The sequence below is a fragment of the Zosterops lateralis genome, assembly GCF_965231275.1.
Source record: "Zosterops lateralis genome assembly, chromosome: Z".
Taxonomy (NCBI): Eukaryota; Metazoa; Chordata; class Aves; order Passeriformes; family Zosteropidae; genus Zosterops; species Zosterops lateralis.
The window spans coordinates 37,245,528-37,273,061 of NC_139800.1; the positions used below are offsets into that span (position 1 = coordinate 37,245,528).

Sequence of the window (27,534 nt, forward strand, 5' to 3'; positions counted from 1 at the left end):
CTAAGGCTGAACTATTTTATAGTGAAATAAAATGTCTTATTCATTCTGGCATTAGATTGCTCTCTGTTGTTAAAAAGTTTTCTGATAATTATCCCAGGATTAGCTGCACTGATTATAGGTTTGAAAGGATGCCTAAAAACAATACTTTTCCTAGTTGACACCTTTTTCATTTTTTGTAAATTATGAACCATCCTGTTCCTCAAACCCCCATATTTTTTACAAGAGATTACACAGTACAGCCCATATAGTGTTCACATATAGTGCTGATAAAGTGCAGCAAACATCCGCTAGTCATACATGTTTTCCATCAGGTGATAAAACTTTATCCAAGTTCCATTTACTGAACTAGGCTTCAGCCTGGAGATTCTTTTTTAATGGAAACAGAGGAGACAACAGTTTGCTGGCTCTGAAAAGGTCCTATTCTATTTTGATCAAAATCAGTGAAAGTTAAGAATAACTGGATTTTGACTGCTAACTATACAAATGCCCATAGTTTTTTACCACAGTATGGAACTCTTGGGATCTATTTTATGCAATAATAACTCAGTCTTTAGAGATGCTGACATCTGAAGCAGCCATGCCCTGGTAAGTATCTCAGAACTTTCTAAAATCAGGTGAAGGAACTCTCATTAAGGTGACTGCTGTTTATTCCAGGGTTCTTCTTTAATGAAAAATTTATATAAATGCTTGTGCATGTGCAACAATCCTTTCACCTGCTGATTTAAAAGTTATAAAAAATGCATTTAAAATATCTATTAAATCAGACTCCTATGTACTATTACAATCCTTCAATTACTGACTGAATAGAAGGTATTTGAAAAAAACAAGGGAAAAATTACAAGTTGTATCGCTCTGTAGTAACAATGACAATGTAGTCTAAACAGGCAGAGAGATATTAGATCATAACTCATTTCAGCAATCCTACATATCACAGGTGTTACATTCTCTCTGGAATTTTGAACTGTAATAGTCCAGACAAATGTTTCTTTCACCTGTGATGTGTAGGATCAGATGTAAAGTCTACTTCTCAGTTCTTAGTCAAACCCCAACACTCAAAATGAAATACATTCTAAATAGCCAAGTTTTGAGGAACTACAATAGAACACTATGTACCTGCCACTGTCTTCTAATAAAGACTATTCTGATTTCCCTAAACTTAGAGGGAACTAAGCAACCCTTAATGGTTTGGAGTTTTCTTAAGAAATGTTTAATCAATATACACTTGAGGCTGTCAAAAAGTAGATAAGCAAACATGATCAAAAAGAGTCCAAATTAACTGAAGCAGTAATTTTTTCTTTACCTGTGAGTGATATTGGATATTACTAAGTTCTGTATGCAAGAAATACTGATGCTATAAAGAAACATGCAGGTAGAGACGGTAATATATATTACAATATTAGATGCGGTGACTACTGTAGCATTGATTCTGAGATCATTGCACTGAATTATATTACCTAAGAAAAGTGAAATCAGAGTCTATGGTGTGAAGCAATTTCTTGAATTTGAATGAGCAGAAAATAGAGTCTGGATTTTGAACATTATGTGTAACTTCTAAGTATACAAATGTATAAATCCATAATAAAAAGAAAACACTACTGAAATATTTCAGTTGGGTTGTTGGCCTGTTTTTTTTTTTGTTTTTTAAATATATGAGTTTTTTAATCAGTGAAAATTATCTGTCACTCAAACATTGCAACAGTTTTTCGTGAGTGCCAACTTTTTGACAGGTGTCCCAGCTAGGCTGGTTACTGATCTTGTATCATCTTGATTATCACTTCGTTTTCGAACCTCACTGTAAAAATAACAAAACAAACAAACAAACAAAAAGGTGTTGAATTAACATATTTCTATTCATGTTCACTCTTCTATTTTTTCCCACTATATATTGCAGAGTTCATCACCATCTATTGTATGGCTAATACAATATAAATTAGCACAGAATCAATGTGCCACACAGGTTTCATATTTGGGAATCATATTGATGTTTCTATGCAATTCATAGTGATAAAAATATAATTTTTCAATATCTAATAACTCTCCCATGTTATGAATTATATTCCACTTTCTTTTGAGAAGTTTTTATTTGCTTCTGTATTTCACCATAGAAAAAGAGTATATTCATAGCTCTAAGTATAAAACAAAATAACTTCAGTTTCAAGTATAAATTTACTTTCATAGAAAAAGTGCATGCTGTTGGATGTTTTTTTAGAAATGCAGAGTTAAAAGCTGTGTACATATGCCTGATTATGGATTACAGAACACTAGCCTTTCAAAATTATACTTCAACTAAAACGGTTTGAAAAGGTAGTAGGATTGTAATATTTGGCTCACATACTATCACAGAAATACCAGGGTACTAAATTAACATAAATAGAATTTCTATCTTGTAAATAGTTTAGAGAACATCAAAGAAAATATGTATAATTAGAATGGTCAATAATGAAACTGAATACATATTAATATGTGTCAAAGAATTAAAAAATAATTACACATTGAATGATTACATTTCAAAATAAATTATGAATACATGTACAATTAAAATTGCAATTAATTCAGCAAACCAGTCTTAAAATTTGGGCTCTGAAACTGAGTCCTGGTTTAAATATTAATTACTGAGAGAGCTTTGTAACATTTTCAAGCGAAAGTGTTACTCCATTAAATATGGGAGTATATATCCCATCTTGCATTTACCTATAATCATCTTACAGAGTATTCTCTTCAAATTTTTCTAACATTGGAACAATTTTTAAACTATATGTGTATTTTTCTATGTATCACACACAATGTCCTTTTCATAGATGGAAATAGAAACATGGCTACTTACCGAGCAAGATGAAGAACTGCTTCTACAATATTAGATCCATCTTTAGCACTTGTTTCACAGAATAGTGCATTATAAGTCTGTGAGGAAAAATAAAATTTTAAGCTAACTCATCTGAGATGGTTCCTATGAGAATGGGTACATTTAATTACAAATTGTTTCCTGAATAACACAAAGAATGACAGTACATTTATATAAACAGGATTTCTTCTAGTGCTCTTCATTGTCCAACACATTCTCATTAGTACTGTGAAACAGAACAGTAGTTGCTTTTTAATTATTTCTGGTTTAAAATCAATATATTCTGAATTAATAAACTGAATAAAAGTCATATTATAAGCTTAATGCCCAAATTCAATCTTGTGCGCAAGACTGCAAAATAGCAAGAAAGTTGCCAGGACAGGTTACTTAATCTAACTTGCTAGCTAACTACAGCATTTGGGTATTGTAGGTTAACCAAAAAACATCATTCCAAAAGTAACAGACATGGCAACCGCCCCAGAATAATAAATCAGTTGTGCAAGAGTCAGCCATTCAAGACCCTTAAGACTCTTCCTATTATTCTACAAAACACAGGATTTGTGCTTTTACCCCATATAAATAAATGCAAAAACCCCTTGTCCACACTTTATTTATACCAGAGAATTCTTTTTTTCTTTCTGCACATGTGGCAGGAATACAAGAGAGTTTCTTGAAGATGAAAATACTCCACACAAAATCTGGACAGATACAAACTGGTCAATAGTCTGCCTCATATTTGAACTGGCAACTTCTACTTGGCAGCCGAAAAACTCAGTCTTCTGTCCATGCACTTCTTTACAAAAAAAGACTGAGAAGTCTTTCACAGCCAATAATGAAGTTCAGCTCAGCAGACACTGAGATGCGATTCAACCCAGCAAACACCATCAAAACACAATAGTTTAATGCAAAGTATCCACGGATCCTCATTACTTGACTTGGGCAAATGAACAGAAAATTACTTCTGTTTACTATTTCTCACATGGTTTTCAGATTAAAATTCCTAAGACCATTTTATACTAATGAGGTACATTCGGACTTTACCATAGCCAGCTTTTCGCCATAGTTTATAGGCACACACTTCTGCCCTTGTTCTGTAACATCTTGACGGAGATCTGCCTTGTTTCCCACCATCATAATTGGAATATTCTCGTGAGTTGCATCCTGTAAAGAAAATTTTATTTCCTTATTCCTTGAACACTCAGAATACAAAGAAGTGACTAACATCATCATGTCATACCAATTTCCTTTCCACAAAGTCTTGTACACTAGTCGAAAAAAAATGATAAATTATGAAAGCTATGCTGAGAATTTTTATAAACTACTCAAAATATAAGCAGTCAGCTTAAGTATCAGCTTGCAAAGATTTGCTTCTATTCTCATAAGCCTTGCTTCCCAAAAAGGAGTTTTATGGGTTAAGTTCATGTAATGGAATGGATTACTGCAACCAAATGCTGTAATGACAAAATTACTATGGGAAAAAGTAGCCAACTCCTATACCATGACTAAAAGAAAATGCTTTCACAGAAGTTGAACAAAGTATTTTGCTTGCCACTTTCCCTCCTATTAAGTATCCCCAGCACAGGAGAAAAACTCCTTGCACTAAATGCAAATTCGTATACAAATAAAAAAGAAGTACAAGTAGAAAGAAATACTGAAAATTTCACTTGAGCTATAGCTAATTTGCAGAAACTAATATATTGGTTTAAAATGCAAAGACTCCAAGGAATATTCAAGCCATCCACAAGAAGATATCTGAAATATGCTGCCACATTCATTGCAAAAGGAAGTGAACAGGAAGAGTGTCATCAACATCCTTTAACACAAAAACATGTATCAGACTGAATTCTAACTGAGTATGTCAGGATATATTTAGGACTTCCACATCACTTTTATTTCTATGACAGCCTCCAGTCTCAATAATTACAGTTTACATCTAATATAATTTTAAAAATAATAAGGCTAACAATGCCATGAAATATAGCCTCTAAGTACATATGTAAGAGTCTTACCTCAATCATATCCACCCATTCTCTCACATTAATAAAGCTTTTTTCACATGTTACATCATAGAGTAGTAAGACACCATCTGCTCTTCTGAAGTAAGATTTAGCAATACTTCGAAATCTTTCAGAAAAAAAGAAAATATTTGTATAAGGCCCCATTATTAAATAGTAGTTCAGTTTAATGTCATTAAGAACACAGCATTATTTAATTTCACTACTGAGAACAACTCTTTCCATAGAATACAATTAATTCTTGAAAACTGCTGATGTAGGTCTACAAATGCTGCTTAAGGATAAATGGGATTCTGTCCTAAACAACAATCAATATTTTGTATATCAAAACAATCTACAGTGTATCTATTACAGATAATATAGCCTCAAATTTTGCCTGGGAAAGTTTAGATTAGACAATAGGAACAATTTCTTCTCTGAGAGCGTGGTCAGGCATTGGAAGAAGGTGTCCAGAGAAGTGGCAGAATCCTCATTCCTGGAAGTGTTCAACAGGTATGTGTGGATGTGGCACTCGGGGACGTGTTTTAGTGGTGAATACAGCAGTACCAGTTGGACCCCATGAGCTTTGAGCTCTTTTCCAACCTTAATCATTCTATGATTCTACAATCCACTACACATAACTTCTTAAATAGTTTGGGTCACTTTATTTCCTTTGAAAAATATAGAAGTCTAGTAAAATTATTCGGGGCTTCACAATCAATTCCTAAGTCTTAGAAAAGAAGTTTTTATATACTAACACAAAGCAAATCGGGACCAGGATTTTAATGGAAAGAATAGGAAATGGGGAGGAAGGGAAAGGAATCTCTAAGAAAAAGCCTGCTTAAAAATATAGGTGTATAAGAACAAAAAAAGCTAAAGACTAAAAACAGAAGAAACCATGTGCATCAACTACATTGCTTAGAATTGCCAAGGAGGGATACACAAATTTAATTAATTAATCCTGTGGTTAACCTCAACTATTTCCCTCTATGGTGAGAAAAGATTACCTCAAGCTAATACAAAAACATTCCATCTCTCCTGAGGTCTCAGCAGAGAAAAATTGCATCTGTTTATGGATATTTACATGTGGACCATAAAATTAACACTTTTTTTCAGCTAGATGAAAAAAGGCAAATTACTTTTACAAACAAAATAATTCAAATTAGATAAGTGCAGAGGATCACTAACCTCTCCTGCCCAGCTGTGTCCCACAGCTGTAGTACTGTAGGTTCTCCATCAACAATTAGTCTTTTCATTTGAAAATCCACACCTGAAAAGAATAATGTGTATAGTCTAAAAACTCCATCAATAATCTTGAAGAAACAACAGAAACTTAAAAGATAGGGGCTATATACAACAGCTTTTCCAAAAATTCATCTCTTTAGCTTATGAGATTATGAGTTCTGAGTTACGATAGGTTATGAATTTCAGTCAGTCATGCACATACTTCTGAACTGCAATAATCCCCTGAATGTATTTGTCTTTTCCCAGAAGAATTGATTCAAATTGCATTTGGAACAACAAATAAGATGTCTCAGTGCTTTATTTGGCTAAACAGTTTTATCAAATAAGTAAAAATGCTTTACAAAAAACTTGATTTCAAATACCAAGGAAGAAAAAGATAAATTAGAACAAAAATCCTAACAAGAGGCAATAAAACAAACATTTAAGTATGAATCTTTGGAATTGTGAAGTTTGTTAGCTGACAACTATACTAATATACACAAGAAGTCAGACAGAAATCTTTCTAGCGGTATTTAAACCAAAGCTTCAATAGCACTTCAAAGAAATCACAACAAAAAATAGTAGGAAAGACATCAAAGGATAGTACAAAATAAGAAGGAAAGAGGGAAGTGCTGAGAAAAGAAGAAAGCAATGAAAAAATGCAGAAAAGTTCATACCCACACTGGAAGTTCCTTACACTGACATTTCTTCTCTGGTGCTTTGTGCTTTTCAGAAAGAGGCTTCATAAAGGAAAACTAAATTAGACCAGTATCCCATTGTGCACTACAAACAGCTGTTATTACTAAGCTGTAGTACTCAATTAGATCTCACAGCCTGAGTGTGTATATCCAGGAAACCCTAGCAAGTAATCACAAAGGCAAGCTTATCATCCACTTCACTCCAAAATAACAATGAAATTAATTTCAATATTTTAAGAAGAACATCAACTATACCCAGAGTCGCACTGGTATTGCCTCGAAATTCATTCTTGCAAAGTCTCATAAGAAAACTGGATTTTCCCACTGCTGCATCTCCAGCAAGAACAATCTTGTAAGCCTTCTCTGAACTGGGGTATTTTGGAGTGAATTCAGTTGCATCTGACTGAAAATAAAAAGAATGCCTCTATTACAACTAATTAAAAAAAACCACCTCTGTACCATCCTTTTCCATTTTCCCCCTGAAAAACTGGTTACCTGAGGGGTGAGAGCAGATATGTGTTTCCTCGTTGAAGCAACTGAGCTGCTTCGACTTACTGGTCGTGATGGCTTCCAGTCTAAAACTGCAGTGCTGCTAGCAGGACTGTATACTTCTTCATCCCTAATCTCTGGAACCTGAAAGTATGAGTTAGTTCTCTGGTCAGAAAAGTATGCTTTTTCGGAAAGGCACAGCTAAGACTGATTAAAACATTTTAACAGTTTGGATTAAACAGAGATAAATAACCAGATACAGCTGTGCAATTCTAATCAAAATATTGTGATTATTCTGTTCTCATTTATTTTTGCTGTTTACTATAATTACATTTTGTCTGATACATTTTTATTGTTAAGCATCCATTTGTTCAGTATCCAAATACAGCAAATTAATTTCTATATGAAAAATTCAGCTTAAAACATAGTCACAATAAACAATCGTGATAATAATTTATTTCAAAGCTTAATTTGAAAACATCTTCCCCAAATACATTACTCTCTATGTTATTACTACTCAAGCCAAATTAAGTAGAGCACAGTTGTAATCAACATTATTCATAGCAAAGTCTCCACAGAGATTAATGTTTACTAAATGTACAGCAAATGATTTACCTTAAAAAACTTCCCATATTCTACTGTGCTTGATACTATTTTTGCTATGTAGTCCTCAGTAACTTGTCCACTGTTACTAACAATAAAATGGACACAGTAACATCTTCTTAGACATTTTAATTCTCCTAGACTTCGTGCCTGTAAGTCAATGCATGCACTACGAGTATTTTATCTCATACATGCTTTTTCTCCACTGCCACAGCACAGTAAGAAGAAGTGAATGGAAAACTATTTTACCTCGATCTGCTTTTTTATAATTAGAAAAATAGCTCCTTTCTGCATACAGTTTAACAACTTTCAAAAATCACATAAACTTCAAAAATTAAGTTCTTAGCTCAAAAATACATCAAAAATGTAAAACAAAAAGAGAACTATTTATACATTCTCAAAAAAGTTTTCACCAATAAATTTAAATGTGCATGACCCACATATTTACTTTTAACTGGCCTGTGGACAAAGATCCATTTTATTCTAAAAACAGGAAGCTAATTTTGTCTCTAATCAAAGACCTTTCTCAGAGAAGGAGTAAATCTGGCACTTACATCTGTATCAGAAGCATCACCACCAAAGCCTTCTTGCATACACTGTGACCTTTGAAAAATCCTTTGATGTCTATATTCCACTTCTGAATCATACTCATTTGAATCTCTCAGGGTAGACAAACCACTGTCAAAACAGCTCTCAGGTAAGCTGTCAACTTCATAGTTTATCCTTTGCATTGGATCACAAAGGGCTAAAGAATCATAATCTTCATCGACACAAGATGAATGAGATGACCTAATAAGAAAATATTGGAAGGGGAAAAATAAATTATTCCATATAATAAATTCCAATAATAAATAATTGCTCTTCCCCAAAAAACCTGAGCCCTTCTGGAACAATCGATTCTTAGAAATACTAATGTTAAGTTTAAGATATATGTCAATCTGAATCTTGCCTTTATAAAGAATTTCTCTTTCTCAATCATGTATCTTGGGAAGCTCAGACTAAATTATTTAATTTGTGTTACTGATGAGGACTTTCTAAGTCTCAGTAATTATGACTATTTGCTAATTGTAAAAAGCCTATCTAAAAAAAAACCAGAAAGTGATGTACTATGAAGACATCAATAAAAGAAAAATACATACAATGTTTTAGCTAATTTTGGCCTATTCTAAGACAGAAGATGACCCTGACATACTGCATCTCATTTAAATGAATGCATTTGCTCACAGAGGCACACATGCCTATAAGAAACAGCTATAAATGTAGAAGAGGGAGTAGCCAAGTTCAGGAGATAGTAATGGTGGAAGAAGTCACTGAAAATTTTTCTTACTGTTTGGAAGGCTATGCAAACTAAACTTTTACACAAAATTCCTCTCTTTTCCTTTAACTTTCTTCAAAAGTCTTTTGTTTTTTCCATTCTGGATACTTCAATATATAAAAATATTTTATTGAATACGGCAATGCCAGTATGGATTACAGAAAAAAAATTATTTATGTAAATAAAACCACAGAAAAGGAAGGTTAATAAGGTGAATATTAAAAAAAATCTTACAAAAAAGGTTACAATGGCTACAATCATAATCATGCTCCTTCAGCAAACAGGGACAGGCATCAACTAAAGTGAGACAGTAAAGGCCTATTAGTCATAGCAGAGACAAGAGGGTCTAGCTTAGCCCTGTTGGGAATGTATGTGATGCACTGAACTGCTAAAGCAGACAAGGTCAGCATCAATCCTTGTAATAGTAGCTTGCTTCCAGAGGGGCTCCCCTGTGATGGTACAACACAAGAGAGTACACTGGGGAAATTCACCAAATCCTGAAGCTTTACTGAGTCAAATTCCTCTCTGCAACTGGCCAAATGGGAGTGACAGTGGCATCACTGTCTCATGAAGCAACATTCAGAAACATCTAATTTACACTCCTTCAGGCTAATGAATAATCACATGAATGCATGTGATCTTTGCTGTAGGATATCAAAGAGTACAGGGTCTTTGTATTCATGCACCTACTGGCCTATTTCAAATCACTGAAATACTGAGCAAGAGCGCATGCTATAACAAAGCTGAGGTTGTCAGGCATTACCTGAAATAAAGCTCTTCAGTAGGTAATTTTCAACTTCCCTGAACCATGAATTCAAAGCTGGGAATTTCATATATGGTTAAAGCAAGTTAGACCAAGATGAATCTTACAGATAAAAAAATAAAAATCATACCTTTTAGAACAAATTGCTTAAAATATGTTAGTATGCAAACCAATACCTCTTTATGCTGATCTGATGTCAGGAGACAAAGTACTGAAAACAAACAGCTTTTGGGATACTCACATCTCTGTCTTTTGACACTATCAAGTCACACGTTAAGATTAGGCTTTATTCTTACCACATAAACTTTCTTCTAAAGTAGCTTGTATTTCTCACTTTCGTGGAAATGCAACGATTGTACCATGTGGCAGGTACTAATAAATATTCATAGAGAACAACATAACTAAGCCTCCAGAGAGATTTTAGTTACTCCCTCAGAAAATTACTGAATGTAATATGCAACTTAGAGTGGATGCCTCTAAAAATTTGCAGAGGGTCCAACATTACAAAATTGAGCTTATGTGCATTGCAAAAAAGGAAACAGCTTGTGACAACCAAAACTTTACAACCAGTAAACACATCTCACCAAGACATCAGAGTAAGAATGACACTACTGAATGAATGAGGGTATTATAAGTGTGAAGTAGAAGTCAGTTTAATTCCTATCCAAGATACTTTTCTTTCTAGCGAAATGTAAAACACAGACTAATAAGACCTCTATTAGAGATCTCTCTATGGTTTGCAATACCACTAAAAGAAAAAGAAGACAAAATAACCTATCAACTGAGTAATGGAACACATTTTTGCTGATGGATCTAACTGTTTAAGAAACCAAGTGTGACAGCACAGCATGACTGACAGCACTACAGCACTCCACTGTCTTCAGTGAGCCTCTGAAATGATGAGAGGAAGTTCTGATCCATGATGTGTATCCAGCAAATACAAAAATAAATATCTCTGACCATCTAATTGCATTTAGATAATGTATTGGCTTGTACTCTTATCCCACTAATATCCAAGTGCACTCACTACTCTCACATGCCAGTGTGAGATGAGGTGGTTTGTTCTTTTCAAGAATCAGGCTCACATTTTAAGTAACTATTACATGTGAAAAAAGGCACACAAGCTGAACACCAACACCAAAAATGTTTTATTTCTCAAATACTGTGTAAGGGTAACAAAGGCCTTTAGAGAGGTTTTACAGCTTCTTGGAGACAAAGAGATTGAGAATCAAACTAGAGTCAAAAGAAGCAAAGACCAGACACGAGGCTCTCTGAACTCTCCCTAAGTTTATGGCTTCCATTGAAGAGGAATCCTGAGCCTTCTGAAGTAATTGAGAAGATTTCTATTGACTTCAGTATATTTTGGATCATGTGCTATGGTCACACATTACTTCTAAATTAGACAGAACTATTGTCTCTTAATAGTAATCTTTTAAATCTATGACTTCTAAAACAAGTCATTTTCAAATTAACAAAAGCAAGACTGGCTTACCTGTCATACCGTGGGTTCAAAGGAGAATGTTCACCATTAAACTTAGGACTGCTTCTAGAAATTGTACTTCCTGGTGAGGTATTTGCTAACCGCTGCAACAGATACATAATAAATGCATTTGATTAACACAGAGGAAATATCTAGATTTGTTGAGAAAAAAGTGTGCATCATCAAAATCACAAACTGGATGTATTTAATATATGCTTCTTTATATTATATATATATATAGCTACTTACATTTAGTTGAACTTCATAGTTTATGAGTTATTACTGAGTCTCAGAAGGCCTATTACCTATAGCATTTAGGCTTCACCACTGCCTTTATACTGAACCTGCTAAACACATTCAACCACAAAAGACAATAGAATTTCCAAGAGGGTGATTTCATCCACACCTGAAGACTCTGAAATGCTAAGCTTTGAAAAGTGGTATTTAGACCATGACATGCTGACTACTAAATAAAAAGGGGAATTGTCACTAGCTGGGCTAGTTTCAGGAGAGATACCTCCTAGTTCTTGAGAGAGATATTGAAGGAAAGGTCTTGACTGCAACAAACTATTTTCTACATTTTGCTGTGCCTCCACTCATTTATTCACTGGAAACAGCTTCTTCTGTCTTCTCTGTAATATGCTCATTGATATTTCCAGGTATAACAGTAGGAAATGGTATCCACTGTTGCATCTGTAGCAAATCTCTGTACTGGAAACAGGCAGTCACCTAACACCTATTTTCCTTCTTCCTGTCCAGTATTGTCTTTGTGGGTCCATTATTCTGGTTCCACCCTTCTAAAAAGCTATCTGCTTTCCTTATGATGCCCAACCATTAGTTTTAAGAGTTTTAACAGGTTTCACAGGACTGCAAAATGACATTGTAGACTAAGTTTTTTCTTACTTTCAGGCATTTCTTTCTCTAGTTTTGCAGGATGTCAGGTGACATTTGTTAAAAGAGACTCCAATGCAGTTCTGAGAGCCCAAAAAGGGTCTGACTAAGGTCTCTATCCAGTAGTCCAAGCTATTTATTTTCCCTGTGACTTGCCTGGACAAAAGCTCAAGTTAGGTTAAGACCTTGCTACTAAAAAAGGGCAGTTTTCTCATGAAGTGTTGTCAATGGCAGGACTCTCCCATACACAACACAAATGCATTCCCTTTAGGGCAAGAGAAACTGTTGATTTATTCACCTCATTAAATACCACAGCATATTAAAAAAATAGTTACTTTCCAAAGCACCTCAGAATAAAGCTATGTTTTAACAAAACTTCAATTATTTAACAAAATGTAAGTAAAACGTAACAGAACTACACAGGAGCATTCCCGCAGTGAGTCCACTGAACAAAACTCTATTTTCTGAGTACCCATTGAGGTACCAATTTAAATTTGCTCTGTTGATTCCTACATCTTCCATGACAATTTAACAAAATCATAAACACATACCAATGATCTGTTGTACTTGCTGAAAGTGTTTTCAAGTGCACTTCTTAAACCATCGTTGCTGTCATGTAATTTTCTATTAGCTGACCTAACAAGAAAACAGAGTTTAACTTGCAGACCTGGAGAAAACATGAAAAACTACATAACTTCTCAAAAAGAAAAATTTTAAAAATACTTTTAGAAGACCCCCTTTTTTCTTTAGCTAAACACTAAAGAGTAACATGAAACTTAGAAACACATTGACATATACTCAAACAAATTATCTGAAAAAAAATCACTGTGAATTTTAGGCTTCAGTGGCAGCCCATGAAGCCCATTTTGACTTGTACAGCATGGTCCCTGGTCAGCTGAGTTGAAAAAAATATACTGTAGGAATGGTCACAAAAAACCAAAAAATCCACACAACAAAACAACTAGTCCAGCCATTTCTGTACAAAACTACTACCCTTTAAATATTGCTGATGGGATTCTGAAGACAAATACAATTCATCTGCTTGAAAGAAAGAACTTTTTTAGGATAAGGGAATTAAATAAAGATATAAAAAATCTATTAATTGTGACCCTTCTTGTGCACCTATTGTATAATACTGCACACTCTTAGTACTTTCCAGACAACAATAAGACAGTGAGTTACTGGAGAAGCAAAGCCAGTAGAAAAAGGAGCCAGGCAATAATTTTTATGATAGCATGTATAGACTCAAATTGCATTCAGTTTATTAGAAAGAAATAAAAGTTATTGAGGCTAAGAGAAGAAATGGAAAGAAACCAACTGAAGTGTTAGTGTGTCTGTACCACAGTAGAGTTAATATCACAGTAACATTTATGACAGTTGAGAACACTTTTTATGATAATTTAGGCCATTTCAATATTTCCACTTGGCACTTTTTCCCAAACTTCAACTCAATCTTTTGCATACAAAAACATTTATCCCAAATATATTGGGACAAAATTTGATAATAAAAAACTAAATTACTAAAAACTTACTGAAGTATTTCAATTTGTCTTTCCAGATTATCTCGGTCTTCAGTATACTCTCGGATAATTTCTAGATCCCTGGAAAAAAAATTAAAAACAAACACCAAACTTAAATGAACTTATATTTAACAGGATATTCTTATATTTTAACCATATTGCCTTTGGCAGACTTTACATTTATGCTGAAATATGCTGAGAGCAGTTTAAGATACAGTAGGATCACTTGTAGACTCATTAATCTCTGCCATTATAACTCAACAAAGACTGAGAATGAAAAATGAAAGATGTACAAAATAACCATAAGGAGTGCCCCCTTTTCCTTTGAAACTTAATTTATATATCTGAAGATAACCTCACAATGAAACTGCCTTTAATGCTCTGTCCTGGGTTGCAGTGTAGGATGTACAAAAGTATTTATTCTATCACCATCTCCATGAGCTGTTGGAACCAGGTGGGGCAGTGTTTTCCCAGGACCCCTTCCTTTGGGCTCTTCTACTAATGGCCCATCAACGCCTTGGCCATGACTCACAGGTAACTCCCTCCAGGAGTTATCTCTGTTTAATGGGCCATCAAGGACCCACTTCACAACTCATCATCCTATTGTGAGATGCTCTGCCCAGGGGGAGGAGCCAAGCATTCTCACCTGGATATAAGCTGGGATTTGGGACAGTACAAGCAGCCCTTACCTACTGGATTCCCTGAGGACCAGAGCTACCAGACTTTTCTACAGGATCACTGCTCCAGGAAGAGCACCTCACCTGGACTGCTTCCACCATCCTGCTCAGGTTGTATTCTGACTCTGTCAGTGGTCCTTTGTGTTATTGCGCTTATTTTATTTTATTTTTACCTTTTTACCTTTCTTCTTATTAAATTGTATCTCTGACTTGGAGCCTCTCACTCGTTTTGCTTTTCAAACCACGACATGCTCCTTTAAAAGAGTACTAGAAGTAGCTTTCACTCACTTTAGAAAAACAAATGGATAAGGTAGATGTGGAAGGCTTCCAAAACTATTCTCCCTAATACTTATACAGATACTCGTGTGAGTGCAATCCATGAAGGAAAAAAATGCCTGATCCTGCACTGGTGTTTTATTCCTAATAAAGTCCCACTAAAACCAATGGATATTCTTGCAAGACTGTGAGAGTCTGCATCAGAGTCAGAACTTGCTCTTTCAGAAACTTAACAAGAAAAGTGAACAGCGTTGATGACACAGTGTCAAACATGTACCTATCCTTTAATGCAAACTTAGAAAATAACAGTTGCCAACTGCGTACATAATAATTACATCAGAAAATAGATTCTGTTTTTCCCTGCTGAAAATATTATCATATTGAAATAACTTACCTCTCAGTGTTCAAAGACTGATCTACATACTCGCTTTTCAAGGTATCTAATTCACTCTGAAGAAAAGCTATATTTGTCTGTGCTTCTAGGAGATCTTTCTTAAGTCTCTGATTTTCCTTCAAAAAGGAAGATATTAAATGTTAGCTGTCATAATCATCTCCACTGCGTTGATATATTATAATAATAGAATAAAAATCATCAAAGTTAAATAAAAATGAAACACTATACAATTTGGCTTAGAGAGGGAAAGAACATGAAAGAATGCTAAATCAACAGAGAAGTCAGTAAATTAACAGGCAAGAATCTTTTAACTTTCGTTTTTCCATTCAGTTACAAAAAAATGAGACCACATCATCTCAAGGCATTTCTAAATGTTCTACATAGAATGAGTGTACATTTAAACAGGTTCTTTTTCAACTTAAAAGATCCACATACCCAAGAATTTAAAAGTTTACTTTCTAGCTTACCAGTACTAAATGTAAAAAAAAAAACCCCAACCAAACAAAAATCAAAATCCAAGTCCCCACAAGCATAACAATCTGTATTGCAGACACTAAAACTGAGGCTAAATTAATATGTTAAAGATAATAATCTCTTACTTACCAGAAACATATCATGCATTCTTTTTTTCAATTCAACTACATCTTCCCTGTGGCTGACATATTTGGATTGCTCCTCCAACTTGAAATATTAAAAAATGCACAAATAATGTATTTGATTGTTCTGATTTAAAAAAACCAACTTTATGGAAATCACAATAAATAATCCTTAAAAGGTTTTACAGTTAGTAAAGTTTTTAAAACTTAAGAGTTTTTCCGAATGTAGCAGACAGTATTATTTCAAAAATTACTGGCTTAATAGAAAATTGATATGCATTTTGCTCTCTTTGGGTATAAAATACTCATAACTAGTGACATAGAAGACAAAATATTAAGATAGAAATAGACAAAAACTTTAACTTAAAAAAATATAAAAAACTATAACTACCTCAGTGTAGTGGCTTAGGGCAAATCTGGGAAGGAATTTCTTAAGGGGCACTCCTTCCCTTCCTTCTAACCGGTTTGGGGGGGAAAAAAAAGCCCTCCTCAGAGAGAAGTGGAAAGAACCCTGTTTATTAAACAGGCAAAGCACTCCTGGGCACAATATTTTGAACAATACTCAATGACAAGAACTTCATGCTCTGGAGAGATGACAGATTTAGGAAAGAAGTGTCTTCTGTAGGTGGTTGCTCTGTCTTAGTCCTTCTGGTGCTGGGAAACATTACTGCACAGATCTTGGTGGGTTCTAGATGTAAGCCCCCATGGCGCTCCCCCAGGTCTTCAGTCCAGAGAATTTTAACAGTTCCAAGGGAAGGCAAAAAAAAAGAAAAAAACAGGGAAGAAAAAAAAGGAAAAAAAAAAACAGGAGGAGAAGGAAAAAGCGAAGCTTCTCCTCCTCTGCTAGCTACACACTAACTAACTACTCAAAAAAAATAATAAAAAAAAAAAATTTAAAAAAAAAAAGCACGGGGAAAATAAAAAACAAAGAACTCTTCATCCTTCATCATGTGTTGCTGGATCCGACTCTCAAGGCCAGCCAGCAGAGGAGGGTTTTTGAAAACAAACAACTGGCCTCTCCTTTCCCCCAGCACTCAGACCTAACACCAAAGGCACACAGGGCAATATCCAAGACAAACACAACAGACAACTGGGGATATAAACATCACAACATCACCCCAGGACACTCAGCTATGTAGTATCTGGACAAAAAAAATCTCATGCTTCTTGTGAGAAATTTCCATTTTTACAAATGTTCTTTTAAGTGCAATTAAGTGCAAATCCCAAAAAATATATCCACTTTGCTTGCTATTATTCTGGCAAAAGCTACAGCAAAAACCAAGGTCAAAATCAGACCCAAATTACAAAATATCCCAAAACATCGTTTCTGAGATTTTAGTTTACTTTCTACTAGGTATCAAACTACAAGAGCAGATTGCAGTTGGGTTCTAAAAGGCACTGTAGTACTGTAAATTACTATATCGGGGTTGCTACTTCCATCTTTATGTAAAAATTATAAATACCTAGTAGCAATATATTGGACTATTTTTAATGGACCAAATATAAGACTGGGTAAATGCAATATAATAAACCTGATGGACCTAGAAAATTGTTAAGCCACAGAATTTAGGTAATAGTTGCTGCTCCCTTTCCTAAGTATTTCAACAAATTACACAGCATGAAGAGAAAAGTACAGAATGACAAGACAACCTAAAAATTATCTGCAGTTGATATTTACTAATACAAATTAAATTAGAAACCTACAATTATGATTATCTGTCTTGAGGGAGGCATTTCATAAGGTCAAAATCTCTTAAAACACTTAAAAAACTCACCAGACTTCAACTCATTTACCTTTTTAAGTTTTTTTATTGTCACCTGAAGATCCCCAACTTCAGTGTCATACTGACGCTTCAGTTCATTTAGTGCTTCTTCAGCTTTTTGCTTCTCCTGCAATATTTTCAATCTCATTAGAAACTGAGACAAGTTTCAAATGCTTATTAAAAAATTCATTCATCAATTTGAAAAGCACATATTTTTCACTTAGACAAATGTGTCTTTCCATTCTGTCCCTTCCTTCAGATCCATAGATTCTGATTCTACAATTACAGCCCACTGACAAAACACTCATAGAAATAAAATGGTGGCATGAAAGCAAAGTGTCTCAAGTGTTTTTTATTCATGATTCCTGCACTTAACATTCCCAATCTCACTTACTTTTTCACTTCTGTTTTTCTTTTAAATTTTTTTGCTTGCAAGTGTTGGAACATTACAGGCCCGTGTCAATAAAAGGCAAGCATCTCTAGTTTCAAGTGGTATTGTCCCAGGAACAGAGACAAGGGGGTGGTTTCAGGGCTGTCTATTCAATACCACCCACATCACCAGGATGGTCTCAGCAGGAAAAAAGCCATGGATGGAAAAGAAAGCAGTGCCATCTTTTACCAGGGCAGGGTGTGTGCCAGGCTGGAATCAGGATTGCACAGCTGCTGAGCACTGGGACAGAGCTACTGTTGCAGCTGCTGGAGCTGCTGTCCCATGACTGTTGCCATTACCACAGAGAGAGAGAGGCCAGCTGCCACCTCCACAGCCCCAGAGAGCCTGCACTGGTACTGCCACCACCACTGGAATTAGCACTGTGGCAGCACAACTCCTTATTCAGACAAACTTTCTTTCCAGGTTTTGGGTTCTCCCTGTCTTCCCTTATTTCTGGCCCAGGGGGCGGAGATTGAGCCATGGGAGCCTCCAGGAGTGCTGCCTTTGTTTTCCTCAGTGGACTGGGGAGCCACATCAGGATGGTCATCATTTTGCCTGTGTTTAGAGATTGCAGCAAGTACTGCCCACGCGGACCTTCAGCAGTGAGTGCCCTTTTGTGGGTAGAACTCTCTCTTTGCCCTGTATACCCTATATTATTAATATTGTTTTGATTATTGCAGTTTTCCAGTAAACCGTAATTCTAGTTTATAATTTCTCCTAGTTTCCTCTACTACTGGAAGGAGCAGAGGGGGTAAAAGGTGACAACTGGAGTGGGTTTAGTTTTCTCAGTGTTTGAAACATGCACCGGTGCTCAGTCTAAATACCAGTATCTGTATCAAACCAAGTAAGCATTCTGAAACTTATTTTAATCAAATAAGAGAGATTTATTTTAATCAAATCAGAATTATTAGAATTAGAATAATTAGAAATTATTTTAATTCATAGAGAGATTTTGGAAAGAGGCAAAAGAGGCTGCATCAACTACAATAAGAATAGTGCGTGGTGTGCTATAGACTGGTGTGTTTCAGTCACTCCAGTCACTCCCCAGGGACTCCAGTTTCACAACACAAGAAATCAGAATGCAGCAATGAAAAGCGGAGCCAATGAGACAGGTTGAATTTTCACATGGAAGAGGCCCACATGGACTTTGTTTAGTATTCCGAATTAGAATTTTCTGCAGGTAATGCTGACATCCGTGCTTAAAACAATAAACAAAGTAATCAATTTAAGGTGGATTCCCCTATTGTTGCCAACTACATACACTCCCAAATATTGTTTGGTAACTATTTGCTCCCCTTGAAGAAACAAAATACAGGATAGGCTCACACAGAAGCAGGTGTCCCGGTGGCATGAGTGAGATCACTCTGACAAACAATAGCCTTGATTACAGACATTAAGATTAACGGCTTAGTACATTCCCACAAAGTAAATAACTTAACATTTACTCTCAGGGCGTTTTAGTAGGTGCGGTATGTGGAGCTAGGAGCTACAAGGAACACTGGAGAGTGAAAATGAAAAAAGCCCTGTGAGAAACAAGTTAACAGACCATCTTTCATACTATGGCTAGATGCAGTGATTGAGAATACAGACTAGATTTAGAAAATACATAGAAGATCGACTTTTGCATAATTCTAGTATGTAACTGTAGATGTTCTTAGAGTAAGCAAACGCACACAACCCAGTCATCTTTTTAAAGCAGTGAAAAAGAGTATACAGGGCTTTTTCAGTAATTTATCATTTTTGAGAACAGTAATTTTTCTGAGAAAATGTATTTGTTTTCTGAATAGTAACAACTTAGTTTCTCTGCAAGCGAAAATTTATCTCTACTGAGAGCTGCATTACCACTAGTTAAACATATTAAAACACACTCCTTTTTTTGCAGAGGTGATATCTTTAACATTTTTATGCCATTATATTTTGTTTCTAGAAACACAATAGGCTTTTAGGGTGCGGTAGGACTGTTTTCTCTTGTACAGGGAAAAAAGGCTATTTGAAGTAAATCTATCAGAATACCATTTACCTTCACGTATCAATTAGTGTGAACTACTTAAAATCAGCAAGTTGGCAGACAGCACTTTGTTGCTTCTGGTTCTGTGAATACTCTGGTGAAAGAACCCACAGCAAATACACATAGATGTTCAGTATACTGTGTGTCCTACCAAGCAATAATTATGCCCACAGTATGTGTTTTAATCAATGCATTTCTTATGTCCAGATTAGAACACTTCCACAAACTGCTGAACTTATGCCCATATAAAGTTTGGCTTATCTTAAACAAATGTAGTAACAACCCAAAATGAAGCAGGGAGCTGGTCTTGCTCCTCTGAATTACGCAATCACATGTTGCTCTAACGTATCTCTCTCTGAGCAAAAGAAGATTTTTACACCTTTTCATATAGACAGCAGCTGGGTTGAAACAACAGCTAAAATTGAGCAGATCTAAACAGAACTTCCTATGAAGTTTGAGAGGCCCAGGCCCTCACACACTGTTATCACAACTATCGTCTCTTAAGTCTCTAAAATGCAGTTGCAGGAGAATGAAGGAAAGAGAGGTCATTACTCCAGGCAGATATACAAAGCAGGACCAAACAATCTGACCATTAAATTCTACATAAATTCTTTTACTAGGAGAACTAGATTGCATTCTTTAGTGCTAAAATATCATTTTCTCTAGACTGTTTCCAATATTGGTTTCAGAAAGAAACTCTTCTTGGCCAGTATGTTCCACCAAAGGGAAAGACTTTTTTCCTTTGTTTATTACACCTAAGCAGATATTCCTCCTTAGGAAAGCATTCAGATAATTAATTTTTTATCTCATGGATAGCCCTTTTTTATCCAGGCCCTGCCTACAGCAGCTTTGAGTCAGTTCATCAGGATCAAAACCACATCATCAATCCTACTTAAGACCACTGAGAGTTTAGTAATTAGGAAATTCTGTAAATATAAAATACTCACTTCCTTTTTAACTTTATGCTCTGCAGCCTGTATCCGTAGTTCCATCTCTTCCTCTAACTCACTGAGTTGAACTGCTGCTTTGTCCTGAGCTCTAAAATATAGAAAAAAATATCCATTTAAGAATTGCCCTCTGGCTTGAAAGAAGCACTGTGTGAAACACATCTGCCCACTTCAACTGAAACGAATTAGACAGACAGACAGACAGACAGACAGATATGGAAACAGTTTAACATTGCCCAGACCTTGAAACTGGTGCAGCTGGGAACCTAACTCCCAAATTATTTTGAAGATAATTCAAAATATCTGAATGGAAATTTGAAGATAATTCAAAATAACTGGCAAATTAGATTTTAAATAATAGCTGCAAGCTGTTGATTAGCATGAAATACATCATATCTACATTTTTAAAATTAAGTTACAAAGATAAAAGGTGCCTCTCAATATCCTATGGAGAGACTTCAAAAGCAACTTGTATCACCCGCAAAAAAGAGATCTCTGTCCAATCTGTTTGGTCTTGGCAGCTACGATGTGAGACTGACAGCGCCAAGTAGTTATAACAGGTAAATACACTCCTTGAAGCTCATGAAGCAAAAAAAAAAAAAATTTCTAAAATGAAAGTAGAGCGGACATGTATGACAAAACTCAAAAGCTGCAGGCAAAGAAGACAACTCAAAATGTTTTAAGGCATTTAACTAACAACAGAGTCTACAAAAATTTGGTCCAAAATTTACCAAAAGTATGAACAGCTTATCATTTGCAGACTGCTATATGTGCTTACGCACAAGGGTATGCATACAAACTAACTTCAGAACTCAGTTTATGGAAATAATTTGCATTGCATATTTTGGCATTAACTCTCAGTAGTTTAATCAAAAGAAGCATAAGAAGAGAAAAAAAAAAAAAAAAAAAAAGGAACTGCAGAACTGAATTAGAAACACAATTCATTATACCTTTTTACTGCTATGGCCAGAGTTTCCATCTCTATGCTTTGAAGTTTTATCTCTTGGATGAAGTTCTTAATGACATGCTCATATGGCTGGATTAATCTTGGTTCTGCTATGTGTATGTTTTGATATAGAACACTGACCTGCTCTTGTCTGAAAAAGAAAGATATACACATTTTAATGCATTTACTTGGAACAATGTTCTACTAAAGGTCTAAAAAACCTACTACAAATTAAGATATTCCCCTCTTCGCCTATTTTTAAAATTTAGCAAGCTAAATACAGGCTTTGAACACTCAGTACAGTATGTCTAAATTCTTTTAAATTACATTTACCATTTCCACTTCTCTGCTTTAATATATCTATTGCAAAAAAACCCTAACTGCGTAATGAAATATTTTTTTACTTCTATTCATAGTGTAGTGAAGAGAATGCCACTGGAGTAACCTACAATGTACCCCAAGTTTCTTGATTGCTGTATCGTTAATCATAATCCATGAAGAAACCCAAGATTTCAGTGGGTTGCATAAGGATTAAAAATGGGTATGAATGCCAACTACCTAAGTAAAAAGGGAAAGGAGATAAGAGGGAGGTGGGCTATAGGCAAAACAATACAGCTCTTCAGTTTCAGACAAATTATCCTGGTCTATACCCAAATAAATTTGTTGTTCTAAGAAGTTAATTCTGTATATGACTCTCAAGTGAAAAATGACAGATATATCTCATAAAGAAGAAAGAAAACATTTCTGTAGGTATTTTAGTTGTTAAAAGTTCTCCTGAAATTCATAGTGAAAAGCTGCCTTAAAGCAGGAATAGTATATCCTGATGTCCATTTAATCCAGGCTCACTTACATAGATTGCATAATATTATAATTGTCACAGCAAGGAACCTTTACAAGATAAAAAAAAAAGGAAAAAAAAAAAAAAAAAAGAATAGCCTAAGAGCCAAACCACTATGACAAAGTCTAGTACATAAAAAAAACAAGGATTTCAGTTCCTGCTACTGGTATGTCATGCAAACCTTTGCTAGGTTCCAATTCCTGGATTACATTAGGCAACACACCAGAAAATATTCTGTAACAGAATTTAGCTGTCCTAAGGAAAACTGAATCTGCTTGACATAGACTTGACATATGATAGAACACGAACAGGTATTCAACAACTTAAAAACTGAATGGGAAAAAAAAAAAAAAAGGAACAGAGAAGATCAAGTCTAGAAAGGGGGAGAAAACAGGCCAGTAATGAGAAAATACAGATTATCAGAAGCAGAAATACAACCAAAATTAATGTTTTGCAAGTTCAAGTCCAACACCATATCTAACATCACAAGTATATGCCCTCTTTTTGTTGCTAATGAAGGCCTGAACTCTGATTAATCAATCCTCCTTGTTAGCTGAAGTTTTTCTATCTTTTTATCAGTGGAGGTAGTGCTAAGTATTAAAATGCCTTCATTATACACATAATATCAACAATCAGTATATTCCCTTCATTTTTTCCCATTTGAAACAACTCCACAGCTTTATCAATGCCACAGCACTCTGTTTCTTGTATGTGATTTCTCCACTGAAGGTCTAACTTACTTTATTAAAACAGTACCATAACTGTTACTATAGCTCAAATTCCCTTTTAAGCAATCTAGCTACTTCAGGACACTGTAACACTTGTTTCCAGATGAAATGTTGACACTCATTTTGGGATAGAGAAACATAAAAGGAGCACAAAGAGATAAAGATTTACTTACACCTGAGAAATTTCTGTGTACATACATGTTCCTGTCTTGCAAAGGATTTCCTTTACAAAGGCTTATGCTTCCCTGTATTTAGTAAGTTAAATATCTTCCAACATATGCAGGCAATTCCTTCTTCAAAATATATTCTAAGTAGAGTAATGTTGAGGTTCACAAACAGATCTGACCATCAGATGCTACAAACTGTGCAAAATAATGCAACATTTAAGAACTCCTCAAATATATATTTATTCAATTAATGATTTGCATTTGAAAAACAGTTAAAGTCATTTCCAGAATCCACCTGGAATCCTGTAGTCAGTGGCATTCTCCAGCGATCAGTACTGGGACAACTTTTGTTCAATTTGTTTATCAATGTCCCAGATGAAGGGATGGAATGTACCCTCAGCAAGTTTGCTGATGGCACTAAACTGAGGGAGTGGCTGATCCACCTGAAGGTTCTGCTGCCATTCCATGGGACCTGGATAGGCAGGAGTGTTGGGCAGAGAGAAACGTAATGAGTTCAACAAGGGCAGGTGTTGGTCCAGCACCTGGGGAGGAACAACCCCAAGGGCCAGGACAGGTCAGGGGTTGCTCCTAGAGAGCAGCTCTGTAGAGAAGGACCTGGGACTCTTGGTGGATCACAGGCTGTCCATGAGCTGGCAGTGCCCCTGTGGAGGGCCAAAGGCAATCCTGAGGTGAACTGGGAAAAGCGTGGCCAGAAGACTGAGGGACTTGCACCTCTACTTGGCCCTGGTGAGGCACACCTAGAGTGCTTTGTCCAGTTCTGGGCTCCTCAGGACAAGGGAGACAAGGAGCTATTGAAGAAGGTCCAGCAGAGGGTCACAAAGATGATTTGGGGTCTGGAGCAGCTCTCTTACGAGGAGAGACTGCAGGTGCTGGCCTGTTTATTCTGGAGAAGGACAAGACAGAGAGGGCCATCTCATTAATACATATAAATATCTTAAAGGTGGGTGCCCAAGAGGATGGTGTAAGACTCTTTTCAGTGGTATCCAGGGACAGGACAAGGAGCAACGGCCCTAAACTAAAACACGGAAAGTTTCACCTGAACACGATGAAAAGTCCCTTAACGCTGAGGCTGACAGAGCACTGGAAGAGGCTTCCCAAAGATATTGTGGAGTCTTCCTCCCTGGAGAGATTCAAAACACACCTGGCCAGATTCCTGCGTAACCTGCTCTAAGCTGACCCTGCCTTGGCAGGGAGGTTGGACTGGATCTCTGAAGGTTCCTTTGATCCGTAACTATTCTGTGATTCTTTTCAAAGTACATGCAAACCTGAGATCAGTTAGTTAGAGCATGGTGCTAATAACACCAGGTTGTGAGTCCAATATCTGTATACTCATTTACTTAAGAGTTGGCCTTGATGATGACCCTGTTGGTCCCTTCCAACTCAGAATATTCTGTGACCTGGAAATACACATGCCTGAACTGAAGCTAGAAATCAGTACATCTGTGATGCTGATCCTCTGCCACACAGCAAAGTCTGCTTTAAGATGCAGTAGAAACTCAAAGTAGCTACTGTGAGGGTTTATTCTCCCTCTGAGATTAAAAAAACCAACTTCTGTAGTTCATATCCCTTCTTAGCCCAATGACCAGCTACCACACAGCTGGATTCAAAATACTTCAGCAACACAGTCTTAGGAAGCAGCACCTAGGCTTAAGAAGTCAAGCAATATCCATACAACCACAACCATTCAGGATTCTGGGAAGGGCCTGGAAAAATAACAAATTGTCACTGAAATTCTCAATGATACTTATATGAGTGCTTCTACAGCAGTGATACAGGATGTCTTAATTAAAAGTACGCTCACAACTACTACATCAACAATTAAAAAAAAATCACAAAAAACCCCCAAAACAACAATAACAAAACAGATGAGAAAGTCACGCAACTAAATTATCAGGATTACTTAATCACTTATGCTTTCAGGAAGATGTAATGCACTTTCATGAATTAGAAAGACTGTCAGTGATTTAGTTACTCCAAGTATCCATGAACTCATGATGAAGGTAGCAGCAATTATGCAGACTCTGTATCAACAGTAAGTATTTGAAGATTATTTCTTCCAAATTGCTATTTTTTATATTTTTAATCATTCCTCTGTTTTTACATTCTTTGGTGAATATTAATGACACTGGTGCAACAGGGAAGATTAGCTGCAATGAATATTGCCCAATTGGTTTGTTCTCACTTCCTCTTGAATACATGCTATTTCCTTCTGCAAATTCATTAGTTATTCAAAATTAATTGTCAAAGAAGACTTTAAAAATGGATTTCACCAAGCTGACTTAGACTGTAATTAGTCTCTCCTTTTGCTGGACAAAATGTTTCATCAAAATTTATCTCAAATGCTTGGACTTGCCCTTTAAAATTGGATTTCCTTGAAATCCTAACTTTATTTTTCAGTGTATTTAGCTGCACACCTTTAAGTGTTAAAGATATTCACAAATACTAATACATAGAAAGAGCATTTTTTTAATATATGGCATGAAAATAACTGTCACTTTGATCATCTGGCACTGTGGTTATACACTCATCATGCATACATTTATTTCTGTTGCTTCTGCAAAGTGCAGACACCAAACACCAGTACCCGCCAAAAGTATAGCACTGTGGCCAAGGACTGCTTTGACTTTACCTTACCTCATTTCAAAGTTTTTATAGCATAAACCATCTGTTAAATTAGTACTTAGTAAGAGTAATCAGTCAATATTTGCACAGCTTCACATGAGTTAACTTAAGCAAAGTTACAGTATTCACATGGTTTCAGAGAGTTCCTTCAAGAACTGCATACAGAAAATAAAACTGCTCTGATTATAATGCAATTTCTAATATGATATGTTTAAAATACCATGGTTGAATAGAAGATGAGCAGAAGGGAGCAGGAGGCAAAGACTCATACCAAAAAAACTCACAACGCTGATTTTGGGGATATCAGACATTTAGATTATATTATGTCATAATTTCCTTTAATCCTTATCAATTCATAGTATTATTTCTGGTTTGCTGATTGTACAGTGATCACTTGCCTAATAATCCACACTCTGAATGCAGTTCAGAGGAAGATGATGGAATTTTTCAACTAATAACAACTCCAGAGTTGCTCAGTATCTTATATGTGCTCCCTATGCAGTTGCCAGAAAAAACATGCTATGCTACACAGGCCCCTCAGTCTGACCCTAAGGACAGTGTTTGTGTTTAGAACACTGTCTTAATGATCTTTTTGTACTGTAGGTCAGCTTGTAAAACGGCTCTGATCACATGTAGAAGTTCTGCTCTGGTATGGACATGAGGAGATGAAGCATAAGGTGGTCTGAGCTAGGTGGTCAGAACAAAACAAAGCTCAAACATTACACATCTGATAATTGTCCCTACACTGGAGACCAACACTCTATGTATGCCTCCAAGAGATAGAGACGTACCTTTTTCTGAAAGGCAAACACATTGGATATGCCACTGTAGCACTCACCAGAAAAGAATAACAAAATATGATACAGATTGGAAAGGACGTAACTTTGTCATAGCTGAGTGTCTAACACTTTCACTAGATTGAGTGCCTAAAAGAAGAACAGATTACACAGAATTTTAAAGCAGTGTAAAATTCAAATTATTTGTCAACTTCAAACACTATGGGTTTTTTAATACTACCTTTTCTTTTTCTGTATCTACCCCTTCAGAAACAGGCTGCATTAAAAGAAGATGACCAAATTGGTAACCCCCAGATGAGAGAGCCAAGGTCTGATTCCCAGAGGATATATTTTTAATGCTCCCAAAGCATGAATGCTGTTCCCTTAGAGGTGTGATTTAGAGCCAGTGGAGCACCAGTGGGACAGGCAGGGAAAAATGAAGTCTGTGGAAAAGAAAAACATCTCAGAGACATTATGGCAAATGATCACATGATGATACCAGGAAAATAATTCAGGAAAATGAATG

At 35.7% G+C, this 27,534-nt stretch overlaps 1 protein-coding gene across 1 annotated transcript in view; it reads right to left on the reverse strand.

Moving 5' to 3' along the window:
- Positions 1-266: 266 nt before the first annotated feature.
- The window catches only part of RASEF (RAS and EF-hand domain containing), a gene marked incomplete at its 5' end in the record, with an annotated part of 32,153 nt that continues 4,885 nt past the window's right edge, over positions 267-27,534 (reverse strand). Inside the window, 16 exons of the mRNA XM_083884456.1 lie at positions 267-1,792; positions 2,825-2,901; positions 3,884-4,003; positions 4,852-4,966; positions 6,025-6,106; positions 7,014-7,161; positions 7,254-7,391; positions 8,405-8,639; positions 11,421-11,512; positions 12,851-12,935; positions 13,832-13,900; positions 15,167-15,282; positions 15,770-15,847; positions 17,557-17,652; positions 20,911-21,001; positions 21,861-22,007. Coding sequence (XP_083740582.1) covers positions 1,684-1,792; positions 2,825-2,901; positions 3,884-4,003; positions 4,852-4,966; positions 6,025-6,106; positions 7,014-7,161; positions 7,254-7,391; positions 8,405-8,639; positions 11,421-11,512; positions 12,851-12,935; positions 13,832-13,900; positions 15,167-15,282; positions 15,770-15,847; positions 17,557-17,652; positions 20,911-21,001; positions 21,861-22,007 — 1,798 coding nt within the window. The 3' untranslated portion in view covers positions 267-1,683. The remainder of the gene's footprint in view (positions 1,793-2,824; positions 2,902-3,883; positions 4,004-4,851; positions 4,967-6,024; positions 6,107-7,013; positions 7,162-7,253; positions 7,392-8,404; positions 8,640-11,420; positions 11,513-12,850; positions 12,936-13,831; positions 13,901-15,166; positions 15,283-15,769; positions 15,848-17,556; positions 17,653-20,910; positions 21,002-21,860; positions 22,008-27,534) is intronic.